Source organism: Mytilus californianus, unplaced genomic scaffold (assembly GCF_021869535.1).
Source record: "Mytilus californianus isolate M0D057914Y unplaced genomic scaffold, xbMytCali1.0.p SCAF_3, whole genome shotgun sequence".
Classification (NCBI taxonomy): Eukaryota; Metazoa; Mollusca; class Bivalvia; order Mytilida; family Mytilidae; genus Mytilus; species Mytilus californianus.
Genome location: NW_026262679.1, coordinates 127,315,641 through 127,340,583, shown reverse-complemented (window position 1 = coordinate 127,340,583; position 24,943 = coordinate 127,315,641). Strand labels below are relative to the sequence as shown.

At 32.0% G+C, this 24,943-nt stretch overlaps 1 protein-coding gene across 2 annotated transcripts in view; it reads right to left on the bottom strand.

The window, feature by feature from the left end:
* LOC127736146 (rhotekin-like) overlaps nt 1-24,763 on the bottom strand; it is a 42,665-nt gene extending 17,902 nt beyond the window's left edge. The window contains exons 1-2 of one of the 2 annotated variants that reach the window (XM_052246695.1): nt 24,377-24,763; nt 1,314-1,507 (exon numbers count right to left, since the gene is read on the bottom strand). In XM_052246695.1, the coding sequence (XP_052102655.1) occupies nt 1,314-1,507; nt 24,377-24,418 (236 nt within the window). In that variant the 5' untranslated portion in view covers nt 24,419-24,763. Of the gene's footprint in view, nt 1-1,313; nt 1,508-11,033; nt 12,186-24,376 lie in introns of those variants that run through there. The other variant, XM_052246694.1, reaches the window with a different exon arrangement.
* Between the last annotated feature and the right edge of the window lie 180 nt (nt 24,764-24,943).

Genomic DNA, 24,943 nt, shown 5'->3' with positions numbered 1-24,943 from the left:
TGTTGCACATATTTTATATTTCCAAGGGGCATAACTTTTTAAAAAAGTCGATTGTCTACCATTTTATAACTTGTCCGAGATATTGCTGATATTAACCTATAGTATAAGTTTTATAAAATCTGGCAATAATTGTACCCGTGAGAGCGTTAACGTGGCCATTTTCCATAAATTTAATATTTCCAAGGGGCATAACTCCATTAAAAATAGTCGATCGTCCACCATTTTAAAACTTGTTCGAGATATTGCTGATATTAACCTATAGTATAAGTTTTATAAAAATCTGGAAAGAATTATACCCATGAGAGCGCTAACAAGACCGGACGGACACCCGGTATTTTCATGTCCACCGCAACGCATTACGCGGGGACAACAATATCCTCATATAATGTAACAAGGCTGCCTTACAATGTTACTGTAAACAACTTAGTGTTTCTCCTCCTCACTAAGCTTTGTTACAATCTTTAAGATATATTCGATTTTTTTAAGGAAAAAATTCTGATTCACTGAATTATTGTCACTCGATAAAGTGGATAATCAGCATATTTTCATCTTATTTTTTGTTAAAGTTTCTAGCTACTTTCATGAAATCAGCTTGCTTTCATAAAAACAGCTATATATTTATCACAGAGAATTTCTCTTATGCAAAAAATGACTTGCCTGTTTAAAAAAAAAACTTTAATAGGAAATTTAAGTCTATGGATCTCAAAATCTTAAGCTGCAAATATAATGTAATATTATACATTTATTTCCCGTGCCGGAGGGAGATATGAAGATTTGTTCACCCAAGAATATTCATATTTCACGAAGGCTCTGCCCGAGGGAAATATAATTTTTCGAGGGTGAGCAAATCTGCATATCTCCCGAGGCAAAGGGAAATGAATGTTTTATTCCACTGCCTATGCTTTGTTTACTATCAATATATTAAATATTATTTTGCATACATTTTTTTTCTTATCCGCTTGTTTTTGTAAGTCAAACTAAACACGACATACCCATTGATAAACAGTAAGGATCAAAATTTAATTATAAGTCTTTTTGTTTTATCGTCTGAAATAAATTTGAACATGATAATGATTTTTGCTATCGCTATTTTAAGAAGAATAAGAAGTTCTAAACGTTATGTACATTAACCGAGCGTAACGTCGCACGAAGTAATCCCGACATTTCAGAGGGGAATATGATCCTCAGAATGGAATATGAAGATTTGTTCAATGACATGTGGGATAGTCTCAACCAATCAAATATTGATTAAACTATCAATATGTTTAAACAGTGGAATAAAAGTCTTTAGTTTCTTGTTATGTTGGACTTACGTTTGTCTACCTAAAACCTGAGCAGTTTTCCTTTTCTGTAATTCTGACATGTAAGCCATAATACGATGGTTTGAGGTAAGCAGGTTACGAGCAGCTTCCAGCAGTTGTGACGGATGTTTAGAAGCTGCCAGTAGTTTGGTTGTTCCTTCTCGCATTTTAATCTCATGGTCAATCTTCTGCTGTAAGTCATGGTCCTACAAAATAAAAAACTCAAAATATTTAACAATAAATCTGATGTCGAAAAAAGAAACTAACAAGACATGTTTACTCATTAGAACAAATTATTGTAGTTTCAGGATCCTATACTTTGGACCTTTTTGGGTAATTATTTTTTTTAAATCAATTTTTCTTGATTTTAACAAATTCTGTTTATAAGAGGTCAGGACAATTTATTGCAATTTTATGAGAATGAAAATATTTAATATCTATCTTTCTTTTCACCACAGGAAAGGCATTACTAAGTCCAGACGTCAGATTTGGTGTCAATATATGACAGCTTCTTACATTTGTTATTAAGTAAAATTAGAGGTGATAGAATAGCTGATATAGTTTTGATTAAAACACATGACCAGCTGTCGGACTGTTATTTTCTGACAAATTGCCTAGTAAGGGCGATAATAAAAACAACTTTTCATGAAAGATAATTAGTCATTTACAGGTTAGCTGATTAGGTTTTAAGACCAAATATCAAGACTTGTTTCAATCAAAAAGAAAAAACCACAGAATTAACTGGAAACAAGAGTGCACATGCTGAAATGTCTTGCCTTCTTTACTTATCATTGATATTATGATGATAGTTGTAGTAAAGCTTTATATGTAGAACTATCAACATAATATCAATATAATATCACAACTTATCCAAGAAAATGAGGTCAAGGTCATATAAACCAAACAAGAAATACATGTACACCTTACAATCATTCAATACAATAAATATAGTTGACCTATTGCTTATAGTTTAGTAGATACAGACTTAACCAAGAAAACTAAACATTGACTAATGAACCATGGAAATGAGGTCAAGGTCAGATAAACCATGCCAGGCAGATATGTACAGCTTGCAATCCTTCCACACAACAAATATAGTTGACCTATTGCTTATAGTAATAGAAAAAACAGACCAAAACACAAAAACTTAACACTGAGCAATGAACCGTAAAAATGAGGTCAAGGTCAAATAAAACATGTCAGACTGACATGTACATTGTAAAAATATTTTCATACAACAAATATAGTTGACCTATTGGATACAGTATTAGAAAACAGACCAAAACACAAAAACTTAACTTTAACCACTGAACCATGAAAATGAGGTCAAGGTCAGATGACAACTGCCAGTTGGACATGTACACCTTACAATTATTCCATACACCAAATATAGTAGACCTATGTTGCATACAGTATAAGAAAAACAGACCAAAACACAAAAACTTAACTATAACCACTGAACCATGAAAATGAGGTCAAGGTCAGATGACACCTGCCAGTTGGACATGCACACCTTACAGTCCTTCCATACACCGAATTTGCTAGACCTATTGCTTCTAGTATCTGAGATATGGACTTGACCACCAAAACTTAACCTTGTTCACTGATCCATGAAATGAGGTCGAGGTCAAGTGAAAACTGTCTGACGGGCATGAGAACCTTGCAAGGTATGCACATACCAAATATAGTTATCCTATTACTCATTATAAGAGAGAAATTAACATTACAAAAAATCTTAACTTTTTTTTCAAGTAGTCACTGAACCATGAAAATGAGGTCATAGACAATGGACATGTGACAGACGGAAACTTCGTAACATAAGGCATCTATATACAAAGTATGAAGCATCCAGGTCTTCCACCTTCTAAAATACAAAGCTTTTAAGAAGTTAGTTAACGCCGCCGCCGCCGGATCACTATCCCTATGTCGAGCTTTCTGTGACAAAAGTTGCAGGCTCGACAAAAAAGATGAATGGCCTAAAAAGTTTTGTAGAGTTATGAGTCAAGGTAATGGAAGCTTTGATTGGTATAAACATAATCCAAAAGGTATTTGGCACTAGTTCTTTTGTGCAGCTTTAAAGCAATGTAACTGCCTTGACACTTTCACAGCACATACTTAGACACTCAAGGATCCAGTAGTAATTTATAACTGGAGTAATTGATTAAAATGAGGCAGTTGCACTATCATGAATCTAAAAGCTGATTCTAGAACTAATAATATTATTACAAAAAGAATTAAATTAGTAAACTAGTAAAATTATCTTTATTTCTAAATATGAAACAATAGTATATTTCGATTACAACCACATCCATGTGCCTTTATATCTCTATAAAGGGTGCTCTTAAAGTGTAGTCCTCCACACAAAGGGTGCACTAAAAATGAATCCTCCACACAAAAGGTGCCCTTAAAATGTAGCCATTTGTGCCAAGAATGCTGTCTGAGAAAAAAATTAACAGGTACCCTGTCCTTTTCAAAAACAACGGGAAACACTATACTTGCAGAAATTTAAAGAACAAGTTAAAATTTCATGCAATCTTGGCCAACTGTGCATCTCAAAAAACTATAGGCTAAAATATTTATAAATTTTGTGAAAAACATACACAGCACACACTTAAACTATCTGAAGGATTCAACAGCAGAGATTTTTGAGCCAATGCATTGAATATAAAACATCGACTCAGTTGTGTAAGGCAACTGTCCAGTAGCAATTAATGCTTAAAGTAAATATACTAATGAGCATGATTTACATCAGATTTTAGCTGTATTACAATGGAAAACTTAGCACTACAGTCAAAGCTTGCAAGCTCAATGATAAATGTGCTTTAGTCTTCTTTTCTCCTCATAAAAAAATCACTAACAAGAATGTGTCCATAGTACACGGATGCCCCACTCGCACTATCATTTTCTATGTTCAGTGGTCTGAGAATTGGGGTCAAAACTCTAATTTGGCTTTAAAATTAGAAAGATCATATCATAGGGAACAATTTTGTGTACTAAGTTTCAAGTTGATTGGACTTCAACTTCATCAAAATCTACCTTGACCAAAAACTTCAACCTGAAGCGGGACAGACGGACGGACCAACAGACACAAAGACCAGAAAACATAATGCCCCTACTACTATCGTAGGTGGGGCATAAAAAAGAAAGTAATGTCTGAACATCAAGCATGATAATAATTGCTAACAAACTTTTATTTTGTATTTATTTTATCAGAACTTCCACTTCATTTATATTTTTAGATTATTTCATTTTGTACAACAAATCATTTGTATTCTTATTCATACACCTTTAAACTTGATACCACACATGTGCCATAGGTCACAGTGATAACACTGTTATGATACCTGAATCGAATTTTGATATCACATTATAAATCCTGATAACATTTCATTTATTTGTAGCTACCAATACAACATAAAAGATCAAGGAAGCTTATGAATTATTAACAAAAACCATGTCAAGGATAAGATAAGATAAGATAAGACTTTTATTAATCTAATCAAGAACCCATAAAGGGCATCATTTACAGGATATATGGGTAACAGAGATCAAACAAGATGTTGTGCATCTCTTATATAGTTCTTATTTCCATAATCCCTTTAAAAACCATCTTTTTAATTAATTTGCATATCTATATATTGCAAATGGAAGACTAAACTACTTGGCTGGCATTTTAATAACTGGTACAAGTCAAGGAGAGATTAATTTTTTTGACATTTTTCAGTTTGTATCAGTTGTAACCTGATTACAAGTTTTCAAACATTCTGATATTTGTAATAGTTTTAAAACTAGTAAATTGACTGAACAAGTGTTGACAGATCCAAGATGAATGCAATTTGTCTACATACCTTATCCTGTTTTCTTTTATAAATAAAAGAAAAATATTTCCTGTGTTAGTGTGTATTTACTGTGATTCCTCAGAATTGCAGGGGGAGTGTAAACTGATGATTTATTATTATGCATATAAATTAAAGAAGTTTGAGAAGCATATTGAACTATAACTTTAGACTTTTTTAACCAATATTGCCAGATTTCAAAATATATGTTAGACATGACAGAGGCAGATCTTTCAGGAATATGACCATAAAATATTCTATTACTAAGCCAGATATTCACTTTATAACACTTCTTCATCATAAACCGTGACCTAGATGTGAAATATTGGACCTATTCTCCCATGATCACTGACAAAATGTTTAAAAACTGTAATAAAAGTTAAGGAGTAAAATCTATACTACAGAAAATGATAATAATATGTTATTCCTACACAGTACTATTGTATAAGGTTTACAGCACTCAGAATTAAGAAAACATTACAATGAAATATGTTTCAAGCATGAAAAAAATCAATATATCTATATTTTCTATACAATGAAGGTATGTTCTTTTTAAACTGAAAATTGCAATAATTTATTACCCATTTAATTTTCTGATGTCTGAAGTACAAAATGTTTCAAGCATATAAACAAATTTAAAGGGCTTGATCTTAAGGTTATTTAAATATTAATATTATCCTTTACTTGTAAACAGGAAATTTTTATTGACAATAATTATAATTTAATTCATAATATTGACAACAACTGAATCCAACTACTTCCATACATCTGGGGGTATGGACTTCAATTACTTTTTATCTGACAACAAGAACTGACCACCCAGGTTTACAATTACTGTTTGAATAACAATAAAACAAGGACAGACCCAAATAAATGTCACTTACCATATATGTTACTCAGTACTGGGTGTCCAAATACATGTACTTCAAAAAGTAATTTTGAGGAAAATTAAACATTGAATATGTGACTATGTTAAGAAATTAAAAATAAAGAATTACAAAATTTCTAAATTTTTAAGCATTTGTGTGGTGATGTCATTAAGTTCACATGTACATGTATGTTTCAACAATTTGGTCTGTACACAGACTGGTAAGTATTTTTGAAAAGTATTGCAAACAGTTTCATGCTGTTCAAGTGAATCGATTTGAAGAATATTAATGGTACTATAATGCAGTAGAATATTTGACTCCTATTTGCTGCTACCATTTTCTGAGCTCATGTGATACTTCTGGTCTGGTTGGGCTTTAATCTTCATTACTACATACATGTACATGAAATTATACATGTATAATCAATTAATGCTGCTTAAAACACATGATGTCCAATTATTCAATCAGTGAATAAATAAGCCCCAAAGTGCATCCAATTGCACAGCTTACCGGTACAATTTACCGTATTACAAATAAGGAAATAAAATGTGTCTTGTGACAAATTCCCATTGCTTATGTCTCTTTAGTTTCTCATTTATTCAAGATGAATTTTATCAAATGTGTAAGTTCTTTTTAAAATATATGCATAATGTTTACAGTAACTGTAGCATGAATTTAAATCATGATCATTCACGATAAATATACATTTTTTGTATATATATATATATTATATATATAAATGAAAATCTTGGGACCCTAATTAGTTAATAAACTTATCTATGTGACCTTTGTGATATGGGGTCCTGATTTTCCAGCAGCATAAAAATGCTGACACCACAATCTGAACATATCCTATATGTGTACAGGATTTCATTATTGCATTTCAATTATTTTTTTTGAAATTGTAAACAAATTTGTTCATGCCTGTGAAAAAGATCTATAAAAAAAGAACTTGATACCCTTTGAATTCTTTATCTATGAATCTATGCTAACTACAGATGTTGCAGAAGTGAGGTAAATATTGTAAGATAAAAATCTCTCTATGCAATTCGGCATCAGTATAATTAGAGTTCAAGATGCAACAGATTTTTCACTTCATTTCATTACATAAAGTATTAAAGATGTGGTAAAAGTAAGAGTTTTCACAGGTTGTTGTTGGCTGCAGTGAATCATTGTATTGACATAGCTAGAGTGAGTCATTGCTGGGTATTTATCCAGTCTCCTGTCTATAACTTATTGTGTCAACAAACAATAAATTTTATATTTGGAAACCACATCATATAAACTTGATGTACATGATAGTACCAGGCTACTATATACACTTTGATAAAGGCTCTTTATCTCTAGGACTAGAACTCTTTAACAAAACTGTCCTTAAATGAGCTGAAACTAATTTGATTTTTATTTTTGTGCACACCTCATCATTTTCTACTAGTATTTAGTCTGAAAGACCAGCTATAAAACTGTAATAACTTTAGTTTCACAAAATAACTTATACATGTACCAGACATTCTTTTTCTTTCTTTATAAAAATAGTGTTTAAAATATTAATCATAAGTTCTAACCCTAGTAAAACCTGTTAAAAACTGAAATCTACTGATCTAGTACAAATCTCTGATATTATCAACAAATTGTACTTGGCCTTTTCATAACTTAAAATATGAAGACCCTCTAGAATGGAAAGATACAATACATTAAACAGGTGCTCATCTGGATATAAAGAAATTCATCTTAACCCATTACCTGGTGTTTAGGAAACCACAAATTGAGAAAAAACCACAAAAAGAAGCGCTACCGTGAATATATCATACAGAACGGATATGATGGTTTTTCTACCTGACTGATCTACTATAAGATAAGAATTTTATTAATCTAATCAAGAACCCATAAAGGGCATCATTTACAACAATATTAAGCACAATATGATTGGAAAAAAGAAAAACTATATCCTAATATAATACTATCATATATTGGACAGGATCAGAGCCTAACACATCATGTGTCTTACATAACATTAACAATAATTGCATAATAATTTTATATATTTTGTATCCACCTGGATCTTATTTCTAAACACTTAATTATATAATTGCCTAGGCACATAAGAGTTGGTAAATGCTCATTTGTGAACAGCCAGAAATATTTTTTATCCTTGGGTAATTCTTTAAAATTATTACAAAAACTGTTTACTTTATCCCATAATAATTTTCTCTGTTCGTTATATAAAGGACAACTTACTGTGAAATGGGTCTCATCTTCAATAGAATTTGATCCATGTGATAGGCAGTGATGACATAGACGCTGACTTCTCTCTATGTATTTTTTACTATACCTATCTTTCTCAATTTTAAGATCATGTGCACTTATTCTCAATTTACATATAGCTCTTCTTATATTAAAATCTTTAATTGATAAATAAGCCTCCTTTACGAAGTCAGTCTTGAGGTTGAAATAATTTTCTAATTTACTATTACCTTGTGATAAGGTATCAGATCTTTTGACCCCCCAAAATGTTTTAAAACTGTTACAAAGTTTACATTTTACAAATTTAATTAATCTATTGAGCTTTGTATTCAAATTTTGTATATCAAGTGATTGAAGGACATATCTCATAGATGAATACCAACAATTAATGTTTCCTGCATCTAAAATTTTATTACAAACATAAGCATCATAAAGTAACCCATCGTCCAATTTGTTAAGCCTGTGTACATATTTTACCATAGATATAATGACAGTAAAATAAAGAGGAAATCTTGCAACCTCTGATAACACTGCCAAATTTGAGGCTTTTTTATTTACACCAAGAATATATTTTAGATACCTGAAATGTGATTTTTCCAAATAATCATTTATGTAAATTAATTCAAATAGATAATCACTTTTTTTCTTGCAAGCAGCAGAGTTAATCTTAAAGGTACCCCAGATTTCACTACAATATAATAAAATTGGTTTTATTGTGTGATCATATAAATGGATTGCAGTATCAATACTTGGATTACAAGCTGACATGGATTTTTGTAGTTTAAATTTTGCCTTTAAGGACTTTTTGAATAGCTCTTCTTTCCCCTGCTGAAAAAGACCACTGGAAGTAAAGACTATCCCTAAATATTTATATCTGTTAACACATTCTATAGCCTCATTATCTAAACAAAGTGATATACAACAATATACTGACTGTTACAGATAATTATATGTTACAGACTAACATGTGAACTAATGGTCAAATAACTAAGTAATAGGGGGTGTAGGTGTTAATATTGTCAGGTAGACATTTAAACTCCATGTACTTTCTACACATTTACAAATAGAAAACAACAGCAGCAATTTGTTTGAAAGATTAAAACAGATACAGAAGTCCTTTATATACAACAATCCATTCTGCTTTGAATATATGGCCTGTTGGTGAGAGAAAAAAACTTATTTAAACAACTCTTCAGATAATTTTAAGAGATGTGGCTTACTACAGGTCTAGGAGGGAATAGTTGTTTGAAAAAGTTAGATAAAGTAGCCTTTCATTGGGGCTACAATTTGCCTGCATTGATGGAGGCCTTAGTTAAAGAAGGTTCTTGACATACCTCTTCTTCGACTTTTGCATTAGTTTTTTGTGTTATTTACATTTTTGTACATAAAAGATCCAAAGACTAAGGGATACATGAAATCATTTATAATGGATATTCTGGATATTCTGGATATTCTGGATATTCTGGATAGTAACTAATAGTAGGAAGTCTACAACAAAAACTAGGCACATTTACACATGTACTACATGTATGTCAATGTAAGGATACCTCATAATAAAATGCATTTACACATGAACAATAAAGTATGACCTTCAGCAATGTTAATGTACTGTATAATTCCTCAAGTAACAACTATCATTCAAGTATTATATATGCATATACCAGCCAAGTAAAACAGTCTTGCTGAAAAAGTTTTACAGTAGTGAGATAAGTAGTTTAGGTTTCAGATTCACTGATATCAAAAGGAAAGAGAAGGTGGAATAACCTAACAACTTTGACATGATCAGTAAGACAGGTGTTAATCTTGTGATATATGTACCTGTAAATCTGATAGCAGGGTTAATCATTAACTTATCTCTATCATTTAACATAGAGAACATGTACCTATAGATTACATGGCATTGTAAAGTGATTATTGTTAGTCTATATGTTGAGCCAATAACTCCCTCCCCAGTGTAGGTTTGGTCCTTAGCACACATTCAACTTCTCAGTCATTATGGCTCATTGATGTCAAAAAATTTGTAATAAAATTCCCAACTCCAAGTGTTGTCAAATATACACTGAACTGTAGTAAAGCAGTCACTGACTCCCGTTCCAGAGCACCAGAGTTTAAGGGACACACCAATTTGGAGAAGGGTTTGAGTTCCTTAAGCTTCATTTGCATTCCAAGATATCTAATTTCCTAATGTCATCAGGGTCAGTCTTGTTAGTCTGGTCATGCTTGTCTATCCTTCCAGTTGTAATTTCATTTTTTCACACTCAAGTGACATAAAAGAGAATTTTCTTGTATCAATAGTTAGTTCTAAGGGATAGACAAAAGACATTTACCAATCTGCTATTGTCAAATGATTATATGTTGCCTTGTCACCATTTTGACTTTTGTCAAATAAGAACATGAGTAACACCATCCAGGTGTCTACTGGAATAGATACTAATGTAGTCTTTAGTAAAACCTGAGTTAACCCATGTTTTAGGTGTGATTTGTGTCCCCATCTTTAGTTTTCTATGTTGTGTTTTGTAGGAGGTTGTTTTGTCTTTTCATTGTTATTCATTTTTTGACATGGCATTATCATTTTTAACTTATGAGTTTGAATATCCCTCTGCCTCTCTCTTGGAATATTTCCTGCACTATTATTCAAACAATTTGTTTAACCTAGTTCTGACTGACTAGGACCAATCACTTTCAATTTCGAAAGACAAATATTTTTTCATCAATATTCTTTTGTTTGAATAATGATAATACTTTGATTCACAGACATGATCTTACTGAAATCAATAGCTCACCTGTAGACTAGAAGCAAGCTGCCTAAAATAGAACAGACTCATGTCCTCCAAGATAAGGGGAGATGTAATGTCCTCACTAAGAACGGTCTCCCCATTCTTACTATTACTCCTTCTCAACTCTAAAATTGGTAAACACTTATCCATTCTGAGGAATCACAAATATTTTACCCCATTGTGTTGCAAGTTTTTAACAAATTCAATAAAATCCAATTTTTCCTTCAATTAACCACTAATTTTTTAAATTCTCATTCATAACACACTTATGACACATTGTATTATATGTTTCCCACATATGTAACGACAAGAGTAGCCAAACTTTTACCGACTGTGGAAAGTGAAATCGGTGTTCAATCGGTTTGTATCCTTTCCATGAATGACAGGTCAACAGTAAAACTTCCCATTGATAAAGCCATTTAAATCCAATGTGAATGTTTGTCATAAAACCATGAATATGTAATGACTTTTACCTTTTATAAATATCAATATTCAAAATCCTCAGTTTTTAATCTCTTACTTAGGTCTCTGATCACAAACACCTGGTAAACTTTTTTTATCAATAAGTTAATTAAATATTTAACAAAACAATGTTCACCTAAATCATGAATTGTATGTGCCTCTTGAAATATTTATTCAACTGCTTATCTGTCACCGATTTAAATAATAACTTTAAACTGTTATCCAATTTTTTTGTAATCATGAATTGCAGACATCCTTGGTTTGACAAGGATGAGATGATAAATGAAAAGGTCAAAGTTGAAGACACAGATGCTGATGAATAATTAGAATTCCACTAACTGTCTGAAGTCTTCATATTTTGTTCACTGTCAGCTCATACATCTGTTTCCATTCATGTAATGTACAATACTTTTCTCAAGGTTTACATATTATATAAACCATTAAATCCAAATGTTTTTAATGTTGTCAGTTTATCATTGTAAACAAAATCAATAATTCCAACTCTGACATTTGAAACTTGCAGAAAATTAAAAGTACCCAAATGATACTAAATCTACACATATATCACCCATTGTCTTTCCACCTGATTATGGTGTTAATTAAGTGTATTAATGAGTCATTAATTGTCCAGCTACCTGGGACAGGTACTCTGCTATCATTGATTGGGTTTATTGACCCACACAAAGATGATAACTAATCCTTTGTGTATGTTTACATGTGCTTGTCATGGGGCACCTCAGGGGGAAATAGTAAATATACCTTTGCTAAAATTTTATCACCTGAGTAAAGACTTACATACTTTGATGTAGGTAATGTTAAGATATATTCAAATGTTTCCTTTTTGCCTTAAGCAATAAATTCCAGTTAAACCTTTATAAACTTAATTGCATGTTAACATGCATAATGATATAGGAATACCAATGAAAGGTAGCAAGGAAAAGATTATGAATAATAGGATTTAAACTTACTTACTTACTAGTGGTTTAATGTACACTCCTTTCTCATGTATAAATAACATGCATTGTGTACACCTTTTTTAAAAAGAATTAAAACTGTACATACATGATAGAAGATAGGAGGAATAGATGCTGAAGAACACTAACTACAAGGTTGTTCTCATTCAGATTTATTCTAGATCAATGCTATTGGAGTCCTGTTATTTGTAAACTTCAGGTCAATGCTATTGGAGTCCTGTTATTTGTAGACTTCAGATCAATGCTATTGGGGTCCTGTTATTTGTAAATTTTAGATCAATGCTATTGGAGTCCTGTTATTTGTAAACGTCAGATCAATGCTATTGGAGTCCTGTTATTTGTAAACTTCAGATCAATGCTATTGGAGTCCTGTTATCTGTAAACGTCAGATCAATGCTATTGGAGTCCTGTTATTTGTAAACGTCAGATCAATGCTATTGGAGTCCTGTTATTTGTAGACTTCAGATCAATGCTATTGAAGTCCTGTTATTTGTAAACTTCAGATTAATGCTATTGGAGTCCTGTTATTTGTAAATTTCAGATCAATGCTATTGGAGTCCTGTTATCTGTAAACTTCAGATCAATGCTATTGGAGTCCTGTTATCTGTAAACTTCAGATCAATGCTATTGGAGTCCTGTTATCTGTAAACTTCAGATCAATGCTATTGGAGTCCTGTTATTTGTAAACTTCAGATCAATGCTATTGGAGTCCTGTTATTTGTAGACTTCAGATCAATGCTATTGGAGTCCTGCTATTTGTAAACTTCAGATCAATGCTATTGGAGTCCTGTTATTTGTAAACTTCAGATCAATGCTATTGGAGTCCTGTTATTTGTAAACTTCAGATCAATGCTATTGGAGTCCTGTTATTTGTAGACTTCAGATCAATGCTATTGGAGTCCTGTTATTTGTAAACTTCAGATTAATGCTATTGGAGTCCTGTTATTTGTAAACTTCAGATTGATTCCAGATCAATGCTATTGGAGTCCTGTTATTTGTAAACTTCAGATTGATTCCAGATCAATGCTATTGGAGTCCTGTTATTTTCTTTCTACTTAATTTGTTTCCAGATTGTGCTGAATTTCTAAATTTGCCATGTCCATCTGTTCATATCTTGAATATTCAGATTAATTTCAGTTTGGATGGTTTTCTATGAGCTAATCTACATGTGGCCTTAACCTCCCCACCCCATAAAGAAAAATCCTTACAGGTATAAAAAAAGCGTACCCCTGACCACTGAACCATGAAAATAAAATCAAGATTAGATGAACCAAAAGACAAAAAAATATGCAAAAAAATCTTTAATAACTTGATTACAGGTGTAATACCACCAAATCATAGCACTCACATCCGGTTGCATACGAAAAAGGGTAGAAAAAAAAATTCCCTTGAATTTGACAGTTGTAGGAAATTAATCCTACATTTCATTGCTGTAAAAATTTTCTGAGTCATAAACATATATCTTGGGTGTTTCAAAGCACCATTATTTTTTTATTTGGTGTTTCTATAGAATATTTTGGAAACTTGAGGTTACATGGTTACTAAAGCTTGTACACAGGGAAAAAAAACGGGTGACAATTTGATTGGTTAACTTCCAGTGATGGTTATTTTCTTATATGCAATGAAATGTTATGTGAAATTTTGTCTATAGTACTGGACAGCATACAACTTTACTCATGCCAAGTATTTCTTTATTTGAAACAAATATAAATTCTGCACAATTTTTTGAAAAGTGCAAATTTAACAAAGACTAAAAAGGGAAAAACAATGGTGGTATTACACCTACAGCCAAAAACATACAAAAAGTTAAAATAGTCATTAAAGGGCAATCACTCTTGGAGTCAACTGAAGACTTCAGCCATATTGACTTATTTGTAGAACTTGTGATCTTGCTGATCGATCTTACTGTAAAATTTTTATGGTGGGTTCTTGTTGCTGAGTCTTTAGTTTTCTATGTTGTGTTTTGTAGACTGGTTTGTCTTTGCATAGTTTTTTTCTTTTTTTGCCAAGGTAAAAATGTGCCAAAAATAAAATTACAATTGTTTGATGTCGCCTACCTACCCACCTAGAAAGCAGCCTATACGAAAAAAAATTTATGACACAAATCAGTTCAAATTTTTTTTAAAGTTTTTTTCATGCTCATGTGTTGTTTTATTGTCTTCAACATGAAACTTATGGTGTTGGCCAAATAAAAAAAAATATCCCTACCTTCCTACCCAACACTAAAAGGCATGGGTAGGCAACATCAAACAAAGAATTTGTTAAGGGTAGCTTTGTCAGTTTGTCTTCCACTTATGAGTTTGAATATCCCTTTGGTATCTTTTGCCTTTCTTATGTAATTGTTTTCACGATAATAGCCATAATGAAAAATTCTTGCTGAAAATTGTCATTTAAGGGCAATAACTCTTATAAATAGTTGTCTGACAATAATGGTCCAAATAGACAGGATGTAGATTTTGATATTTCTGAATCTATCACAGTTTTAAAGATATTAATGATTACTTGAATTTTCCCCCCTATGTCAGTCAGGGGTACTACTTGTACAAGTAATTTTTATTTACTTGAAGAAGTAAATATTAATATACTTATAGAAGTAAATTTGTAGGATACTTATACAAGTGTATTTTATTTACTTGTATAGGTAAATTATGTTTTGGCTTAGTTATGTCCCTTAGACATTCAGATTTTTTTACTTATACAAGTAAAATAAAATGCTCCGCAGGGCGCAGCTTGATATGACCGCAGAGGTCGAACCATGAATAGTTGGGGCAAGTATGGACACAACATTCAAGCTTGATACAGCTCTGAATTTGGATTGTGATTAAATATTTGACACAGCATATGTTACTGACACAGAATGAATGTGGTCTAAGAACTTAAAAATTTTAAATTGGACATTCACCTATTATGGTCCAATATCCAAAATTTAAATACATGGTTAGATTCAGCATATCAAAGAACCCCCAAGAATTCAATTTTTGATGAAATCAAACAAAGTTTAATTTTGGACCCTTTTGACCTCAATGTGGACAAAGTTGATAACGGGGCCCAAAAATCAAAAATCTAAATACATGGTTAGATTCAGCATATCAAAGAACCCCATATATTCAATTTTTGTTGAAATCAAACAAAGTTTAATTTTGGACCCCCATTTGGACCAACTTGAAAACTGGGCCCATAATCAAAAATCTAAATACATGTTTAGATTCAGCATATCAAAGAACCCTAAGAATTCAATTTTTGTTAAAATCAAACTAAGTTAAATATGGACCCTTTGGACCTTAATGTAGACCAATTTGAAAATGGAACCAAAAATTAAGAATCTAAATACACGGTTAGATTCGGCATATCAAAGAACCCCAATAATTCAATTTTTGATGAAATCAAACAAAGTTTAATTTTGGACCCTTTGGACATTAATGTGGACCAATTTAAAAATGGGGCCCAAAATCCAAAAACTTCATACACGGTTGGATTCAGCATATTAAAGAACCCCAAGAATTCAAGAATAAAACCCCATTGAAATTGGTCAAGAAATAAGCAATTTATACGAAGTATCTTCTTTTGCACAATACTGTGCAATTGAATATTTCTTGCTATTGCGCAATACTGTACAATTGGCAATTTCTTGCTATTGCGCAATATTGTGCTATTGGATATTTCTTGCTATTGCGCAATACTGTGCAATTGAAGATTTCTTGCTATTGCGCAATACTGTGCAATGGAAGATTTCTTGCTATTGTGCAATACTGTGCAATTGAAAATTTCTTGCTATTGCACAATACTTATTATATAATAATTTACACATCCTGTTTGGTGTGTATCTCCTACCATATCATTATTATTTGCTTTTAAATATAAATCAGAAATAACCAACTTAAAATGGAAAATTTTAATAGAAAAAAAAAAGGAAAAAAAGGAAAAAAAAATCCTCCCCCCCCCAAATTTTTTGAACCCCCTTATGATTCATCGCCCACAAACTCAATCCCAGCCTTCCCTTTGTGGTATGGTACCTTGAAGTACAATTTCAGAGAGATCCATACACTTACACACAAGTTATTGTCCTGAAACTAGAAAAATGCTTGTTTTTTTTCCCCTATTTGGCCCCTTATTCCTAAAATTTTGAGGCAATTACCCCTAAAATCAATCCCAGCCTTCCCTTTGTGGTATGGTACCTTGCAGTACAATTTCAGAGAGATCCATACACTTGAACACAAGTAATTGTCTGGAAACTAGAAAAATGCTATTTTTGGCCCCTTTTTCCTAAACGTTTTGAGCAATTACCCCCAAACTCAATTCCAGCTTTCCCTTTGTGATATGGAACCTTGTAGTTCAATTTCAGAAAGATCCATACACTTACACACAAGTTATTATCATGAAACTAGAAAAATGCTTGTTTTTTGCCCCTTTTTTGGCCCCTAATTCCTAAAATGATGAGGCAATTACCCCCAAAATCAATCCCAGCATTCCCTTTGTGATATGGAACCTTGTGGTACAATGTCAGAGAGATCCATACACTAACACACAAGTTATGTCTGGAAGTTACAAAAATGCTTATTTTTGGCCCCTAATTCCTTAACTGTTGGTACCATAACCCCCAAAATCAATCCCAACCTTCCTTTTGTGGTATTGAACCTTATGGTAAAATTTCATGGAGATCCATTCACTTAAACTAAAGTTAGATTGCGAAAACCAATGTATCTTCGGACGACGACGACGCAACGACGACGCCAACGTCATACCAATATACGACCAAAAAATTTTTAATTTTTGCGGTCGTATAAAAAGTCATCCTATCTTCTTTTCTTGAATTTCTTAGGACTTCTTTGCTCTTATAGAATTTTTAATTGTCTGTCCTTTGCAGATGTCTTTGCTAATCATTTAAGTGTAATTTCATGGACAATGAAAATCTCATTTGTCTGTTATCTTCAGAACACTGCTCATTTACAAGCCCCCAAGGGGCAATTTTTGAAGGCCTTGTGCAAATACTTAAGATCTTTGCACAATCAGTTTCTTTGTTGAATTAATGAGATGAAACATTGAACTCTAATCAAAAATTATGATCTAACCTGAGAAAAATTGTTAAAGGCATGTTTTTACATCTCAAAACTTGAGAATTTTTCTGGATTGTAAAAAAAAATTACTTATACAAGTAAATTTTTGAGAAAATTTAGGGGAGATTATTCAAACAATATAATTTACTTATATAAGTATATTATTATTTACTTTTTCAGGTAAATAAAGATTACTTGAACAAGTAGTACCCCTGACTGTATGTTCTATTTTTAGCATTGGTGGCCATGTTGTATGGTAGATAGATTCATTGGACACATTTTTTAAAACTACATTCCACAAGGATGAATGAGGTCAAATTTGGTTCCAATTGACTCAGCAGTTTCAGAGGACAGATTTTTGTTAAAGTTAAGGACAAGGACAGATGATGAAGGGTACAGATGATGAAGGGCACAGATGCCAAAAGATGGAAATAGCTCACAATGACTGAGCTAAAAGTCTTCTTAATATTGATTGATGAACCATTCTACAGACCAAATGTACTTTAAGCTGTTACTGATAGTAACTGAAAAAAACACATATAGGACTTTCTCTTTCAATAAAGTCAACTTAATTTAACGGACAGCACCGTCACAGCAGACATATGCCAGATGAAAAGTTCAGACTATCTGTGTATAAAATATGTGGTTATCCAGCATCATTACCCCTAACATGTAAAGCTTAACACAAACAGTAATTACATACCACAGGATTAGCATACCCAACTGATATTTGACATTCATCTCATTCATCGCAGGCTAGACAAAAATAGCTGTGACATTTAGTAGCTGAATAATGTACTCAAAAAATCATCAAATACTTTGAATGATATAAGACTTTCCCATGAAGTCACATTATCTTTCTGACATATTCACCTATTCTATGAGGAATGATAAAGACTTTCCCATGAAGTCACATCATCTTTCTGACATATTCACCTTTTCTATGAGGAATGATATGACTTTCCCATGAAATTTGGGTCACATCATCTTTCCGACATATTCACCTATTCTATGGGGAATGATATAAGACTTTACCATGAAATCTGGGTCACACCATCTTTCTGACATATCCACCTATTCTATGAGGAATGATATGACTTCCCCATGAAATCTGGGTCACATCATCTTTCTGACATATCCACCTATTCTATGAGGAATGATATAAGACTTTCCCATGAAATCTGGGTCACAACATCTTTCTGACATATCCACCTATTCTATGAGGAATGATATAAGACTTTCCCATGAAATCTGGGTCACATCATCTTTCTGACATATCCACCTATTCTATGAGGAATGATATAAGACTTTACCATGAAATCTGGGTCACACTATCTTTCTGACATATCCACCTATTCTATGAGGAATGATATGACTTCCCCATGAAATCTGGGTCACATCATCTTTCTGACATATCCACCTATTCTATGAGGAATGATATAAGACTTTCCCATGAAATCTGGGTCACAACATCTTTCTGACATATCCACCTATTCTATGAGGAATGATATAAGACTTTCCCATGAAATCTGGGTCACAACATCTTTCTGACATATCCACCTATTCTATGAGGAATGATATAAGACTTTACCATGAAATCTGGGTCACACCATCTTTCTGACATATCCACCTATTCTATGAGGAATGATATGACTTCCCCATGAAATCTGGGTCACATCATCTTTCTGACATATCCACCTATTCTATGAGGAATGATATAAGACTTTCCCATGAAATCTGGGTCACAACATCTTTCTGACATATCCACCTATTCTATGAGGAATGATATAAGACTTTCCCATGAAATCTGGGTCACATCATCTTTCTGACATATTCACCTATTCTATGAGGAAAATTCAAGTTCTGAGTTGCTAGCATATATATAAAAACAAGAGGCTCTCAAGAGCCTGAATCGCTCACCTGTATTTCAGAGCAGAAGATTTTTAAATGTTAGCAAATTTGATGAACAAATTGTGTAAAATTGTTTTTAAAGGGCAATAACTCCTTAAGGGGTCAATTGACAATTATGGTCATATAAACTTTTTTGTAGATCTTACTTTGCTGAACATTATTGCTGCTTACAGTTTATATATATCTATAATAATATTCAAAATAATAACAAAAAACTGCAAAATTTTGTTAAAACTACCAATTCGGTGGCAGCAACCCAACAATGGGTTGTTCGATTCGTCTGAAAATTTCAGGGCCGATAGATCTTGACCAATTAAACAATTTAACCCCCATGTCACATTTGCTCTAAAAGATTTAGTTTTTGAGATATAAGCCAAAAACTGCATTTGATCCTAATGTTCTATTTTTAGCCATGGCGGCCATGTTTGTCGATGGATCAAAACTTCGGATATAATTTATAAACTAGATACCCTAAGGAACATTTTGTTAAAGTTTGAAGGTATTTGGCCCAGTAGTTTCTGAGGAGAAGATTTTTGAAATAGTTTACGACGACGACAGACGACGACGACAGACACCAAGTGATGGCATAAGCTCACATGGGGCTATCGGGCCCCGGTGAGCTAATAAGAACATGGAGAAGTTGTATGATTGCCAATGAGACAACTATCCACCCGAGACCAAAAGACAAGGATGTAAACATTTATAGTATGTGTCTTCTTATAGCCGTCAACAATGAGCAAAAAATATACCACATAGTCAGCTATAAAAGCCATGGCATGACAAAGTTGAAACAAATCAACTGAAGAAAACCAACTGCCTGACTTTACACTTTAACCTTTCATATGGGCTATTTCTATAGCTGTAGTTCTTTTGACCTAAAAAGATTTATAACCGACCAGGAAGCAGGGCTTTAAGCGAGGGAAATGTGCATAACAATCCTTATGAAAATAACTTCTTACAAAACTTATAAAATGTGAAAACATTACAAACATGGAGACGATGAGACCAAGTTCATCAATTATAATATTAATGTTCTTTAGGTGTAATACCACCATTGATTTTCCCCTATTAGTCTTTGTTAAATTTGCACTTTTCAAAAAATTGTGCAGAATTTATCTTTGTTTCAAATAAAGAAATACTTGGCATGAGTAAAGTTTGATCCTGTCCAGTACTATAGAAAAAATTTCACATAACATTTCATTGCATATAAGAAAATAACCATCACTGGAAGTTAACCAATCAAATTTTCCCCCTTTTTTAACCTGTATACAGCTTTAGTAACCATGTAACCTCAAGTTTCCAAAATATTCTATAGAAACCCCAAATAAAAAAATAATGGTGCTTTGAAATACCCAAGATATATGTTTATGACCCAGAAATGTTTTACTGCAATGAAATGTAGGATCAATTACCTACAACTGTCAAATTCAAGGGAATATTTTTTTTCGACCTATTTTCGTATGCAACCGGATGTGACGTACTATGATTTGGTGGTATTACACCTAAAGAAGACTTTTTTGTTAAATAAACTGAATGTGACTTTTTTCCTTTGTTATACTGGTTATTTCAAGCATTCCTGTCAAGTTTTGTCATAATCAGTTCAATAGTTTGAGAAAAATCTAGTATAATGTAAGACGACATCTACAGCGATTCGAGCTAAATTTCTTCGAAAAATCCAAACCAAGCCGCATCATGATAGAATATAGTGTGGACCAGTAAATGATCAAATATTTATCTCATCTGCCTACAAACAGTTGAATATGATACAAAAGATGACTTTAGGATGATAAATACTACCAATGGACCTCTTTGTCTTCCTTATAAGGTCTCTTTTGGTCCATTTATACCTCTCATTTCCTCAAAATTTCTACTTTATAGGCCAATAAATAAATATTTTGGGGTAACTTTCACTCATTTATGATAGAAATGTTATAATAAATGATTAATTGAAGTATTCAAGCTGAATGAACTATCCGTATAAAAGTTTACTCTCTCCAAGGAGGTTTCAATAAGTCCTTACGTAAAACTTAAATTTACGCCGCGTTCCAGAGAGGGACATAAAAAGCTTCTCTTTTGGTGAATAATTTGTTGTTACTGCTTTAAAAATAATTTCATTTACTTAAAACTATATATTTATTAAAGTATTTCTTAGGAAAATTTTTCTAGTATAGCAGAATATAAGAAAAAAGGAGAAAAAGCTCCCCAAAACTCTAAGTATGGCTTATTCTGTCAACTAATATTCATGGTAAAGTCCTATTTCAAGGAAATTTTCTCATAAAATGTGTTTTGGAGACTCAATCCACTCAGAATATTTCATTATTAGTAATATTTCACTTAAATAGCAAGAAATTTTAACACATGAGAGTACTCACAAGGTCAAAGGTGCATGTACAGCTTCCCATATTAGGTGTAATACCACCATTGATTTTCCCCTATTAGTCTTTGTTAAATTTGCACTTTTCAAAAAATTGTGCAGAATTTATCTTTGTTTCAAATAAAGAAATACTTGGCATGAGTAAAGTTTGATCCTGTCCAGTACTATAGAAAAAATTTCACATAACATTTCATTGCATATAAGAAAATAACCATCACTGGAAGTTAACCAATCAAATTTTCCCCCTTTTTTAACCTGTATACAGCTTTAGTAACCATGTAACCTCAAGTTTCCAAAATATTCTATAGAAACCCCAAATAAAAAAATAATGGTGCTTTGAAATACCCAAGATATATGTTTATGACCCAGAAATGTTTTACTGCAATGAAATGTAGGATCAATTACCTACAACTGTCAAATTCAAGGGAATATTTTTTTTCGACCTATTTTCGTATGCAACCGGATGTGACGTACTATGATTTGGTGGTATTACACCTAAAGAAGACTTTTTTGTTAAATAAACTGAATGTGACTTTTTTCCTTTGTTATACTGGTTATTTCAAGCATTCCTGTCAAGTTTTGTCATAATCAGTTCAATAGTTTGAGAAAAATCTAGTATAATGTAAGACGACATCTACAGCGATTCGAGCTAAATTTCTTCGAAAAATCCAAACCAAGCCGCATCATGATAGAATATAGTGTGGACCAGTAAATGATCAAATATTTATCTCATCTGCCTACAAACAGTTGAATATGATACAAAAGATGACTTTAGGATGATAAATACTACCAATGGACCTCTTTGTCTTCCTTATAAGGTCTCTTTTGGTCCATTTATACCTCTCATTTCCTCAAAATTTCTACTTTATAGGCCAATAAATAAATATTTTGGGGTAACTTTCACTCATTTATGATAGAAATGTTATAATAAATGATTAATTGAAGTATTCAAGCTGAATGAACTATCCGTATAAAAGTTTACTCTCTCCAAGGAGGTTTCAATAAGTCCTTACGTAAAACTTAAATTTACGCCGCGTTCCAGAGAGGGACATAAAAAGCTTCTCTTTTGGTGAATAATTTGTTGTTACTGCTTTAAAAATAATTTCATTTACTTAAAACTATATATTTATTAAAGTATTTCTTAGGAAAATTTTTCTAGTATAGCAGAATATAAGAAAAAAGGAGAAAAAGCTCCCCAAAACTCTAAGTATGGCTTATTCTGTCAACTAATATTCATGGTAAAGTCCTATTTCAAGGAAATTTTCTCATAAAATGTGTTTTGGAGACTCAATCCACTCAGAATATTTCATTATTAGTAATATTTCACTTAAATAGCAAGAAATTTTAACACATGAGAGTACTCACAAGGTCAAAGGTGCATGTACAGCTTCCCATATTAGGTGTAATACCACCATTGATTTTCCCCTATTAGTCTTTGTTAAATTTGCACTTTTCAAAAAATTGTGCAGAATTTATCTTTGTTTCAAATAAAGAAATACTTGGCATGAGTAAAGTTTGATCCTGTCCAGTACTATAGAAAAAATTTCACATAACATTTCATTGCATATAAGAAAATAACCATCACTGGAAGTTAACCAATCAAATTTTCCCCCTTTTTTAACCTGTATACAGCTTTAGTAACCATGTAACCTCAAGTTTCCAAAATATTCTATAGAAACCCCAAATAAAAAAATAATGGTGCTTTGAAATACCCAAGATATATGTTTATGACCCAGAAATGTTTTACTGCAATGAAATGTAGGATCAATTACCTACAACTGTCAAATTCAAGGGAATATTTTTTTTCGACCTATTTTCGTATGCAACCGGATGTGACGTACTATGATTTGGTGGTATTACACCTTTATAAGGGTGACATAATTTCTCCCCTGGTAAAAAAATTACAATTAACAATTTTATTCCTAAAATTATCTAAGAACTCCAAACCAGCCTCATAAAAATACAAAACAAACTACTTGTAGCTTGTTTAATTAAATATCAAGAAAAAATACATCTCTAGATGTTTTGTAATGATTGTCCACAGTATAAGATAAGATAAGATAAGATAAGTTTTATTTTCCAAATTAGGTCCCCAGGGGGGCATATACACATAACATATAATTGATACAACATACAGTATTTTACATGACATTCATATAATAAACTTCAACTATTGAAATAAAGTCATACAGGTATTATATGTTAAATAAAAAGTATTTAAGAGTTGCTATATATATACAGGCATGACAGTATATAAATTCCATTTTTAAATTTTCTTCCTTTTAAAGTTCTGAAGATAAAGAGAAAACTCTATTCATGTAAATCATACACAATCAGTCTGATGACAAAAACTATCAATCCTAGAGATTTAAAGCGTTAACTTCACATTTACTGTATAATTACTGACATAAATAATAAAATAATCAATGTTTCCACTAGAGTAAATCTTTCCCGCCTCCCTCTTTAGCTAATGTTTAAATCCTCAAACCTCTGTCAGAAACACTAATTAAGCTTCAACAATTAAAATTTCTGTGATTGCATCATGCAATACTATGAAATACAAACAACACTTACCCAGTTTTGGAGAAGTACTTTGTGTTTATCAATTCCAGACATAATTTACAACATTATGTTAACCATGTCACAACAAGAAATTTGGACATCAATTCATCAACTCATTTACACTATCCATATGATCACAAATCATAGTATACAAATTCATTCAGTTTTGCAAAATTACACACAAAGACTTTCAGACATATACCACGTGTGCCACTATAAGGGAAATGGTATAGGAATAAAATCAATGTCAGTCAGCACTCCTGTACCATGCTTGGATCAATTGCTTCTTCCACATAGATCAAATTTCCACTCTAACATCAATTTTTCATTTTCATGTGTTTAACTAATCATTTAAAATTACACTACATGGATAAAAGATAGGACAGTAACAGGAGGAAAGTGACATTTTAACATCAAATTACTACTTCTGTTCAATGGGTCATTTCTGTTTAATTGTAATTCCCAAATGTACTTATAACATGTGAGTCTATGTGACTAATACAGGCAGATTTTGTAAGGCCACAGAAAATTAATTTTACATACAATTTTCATAATTAATATACCTTATATTTTTAAATA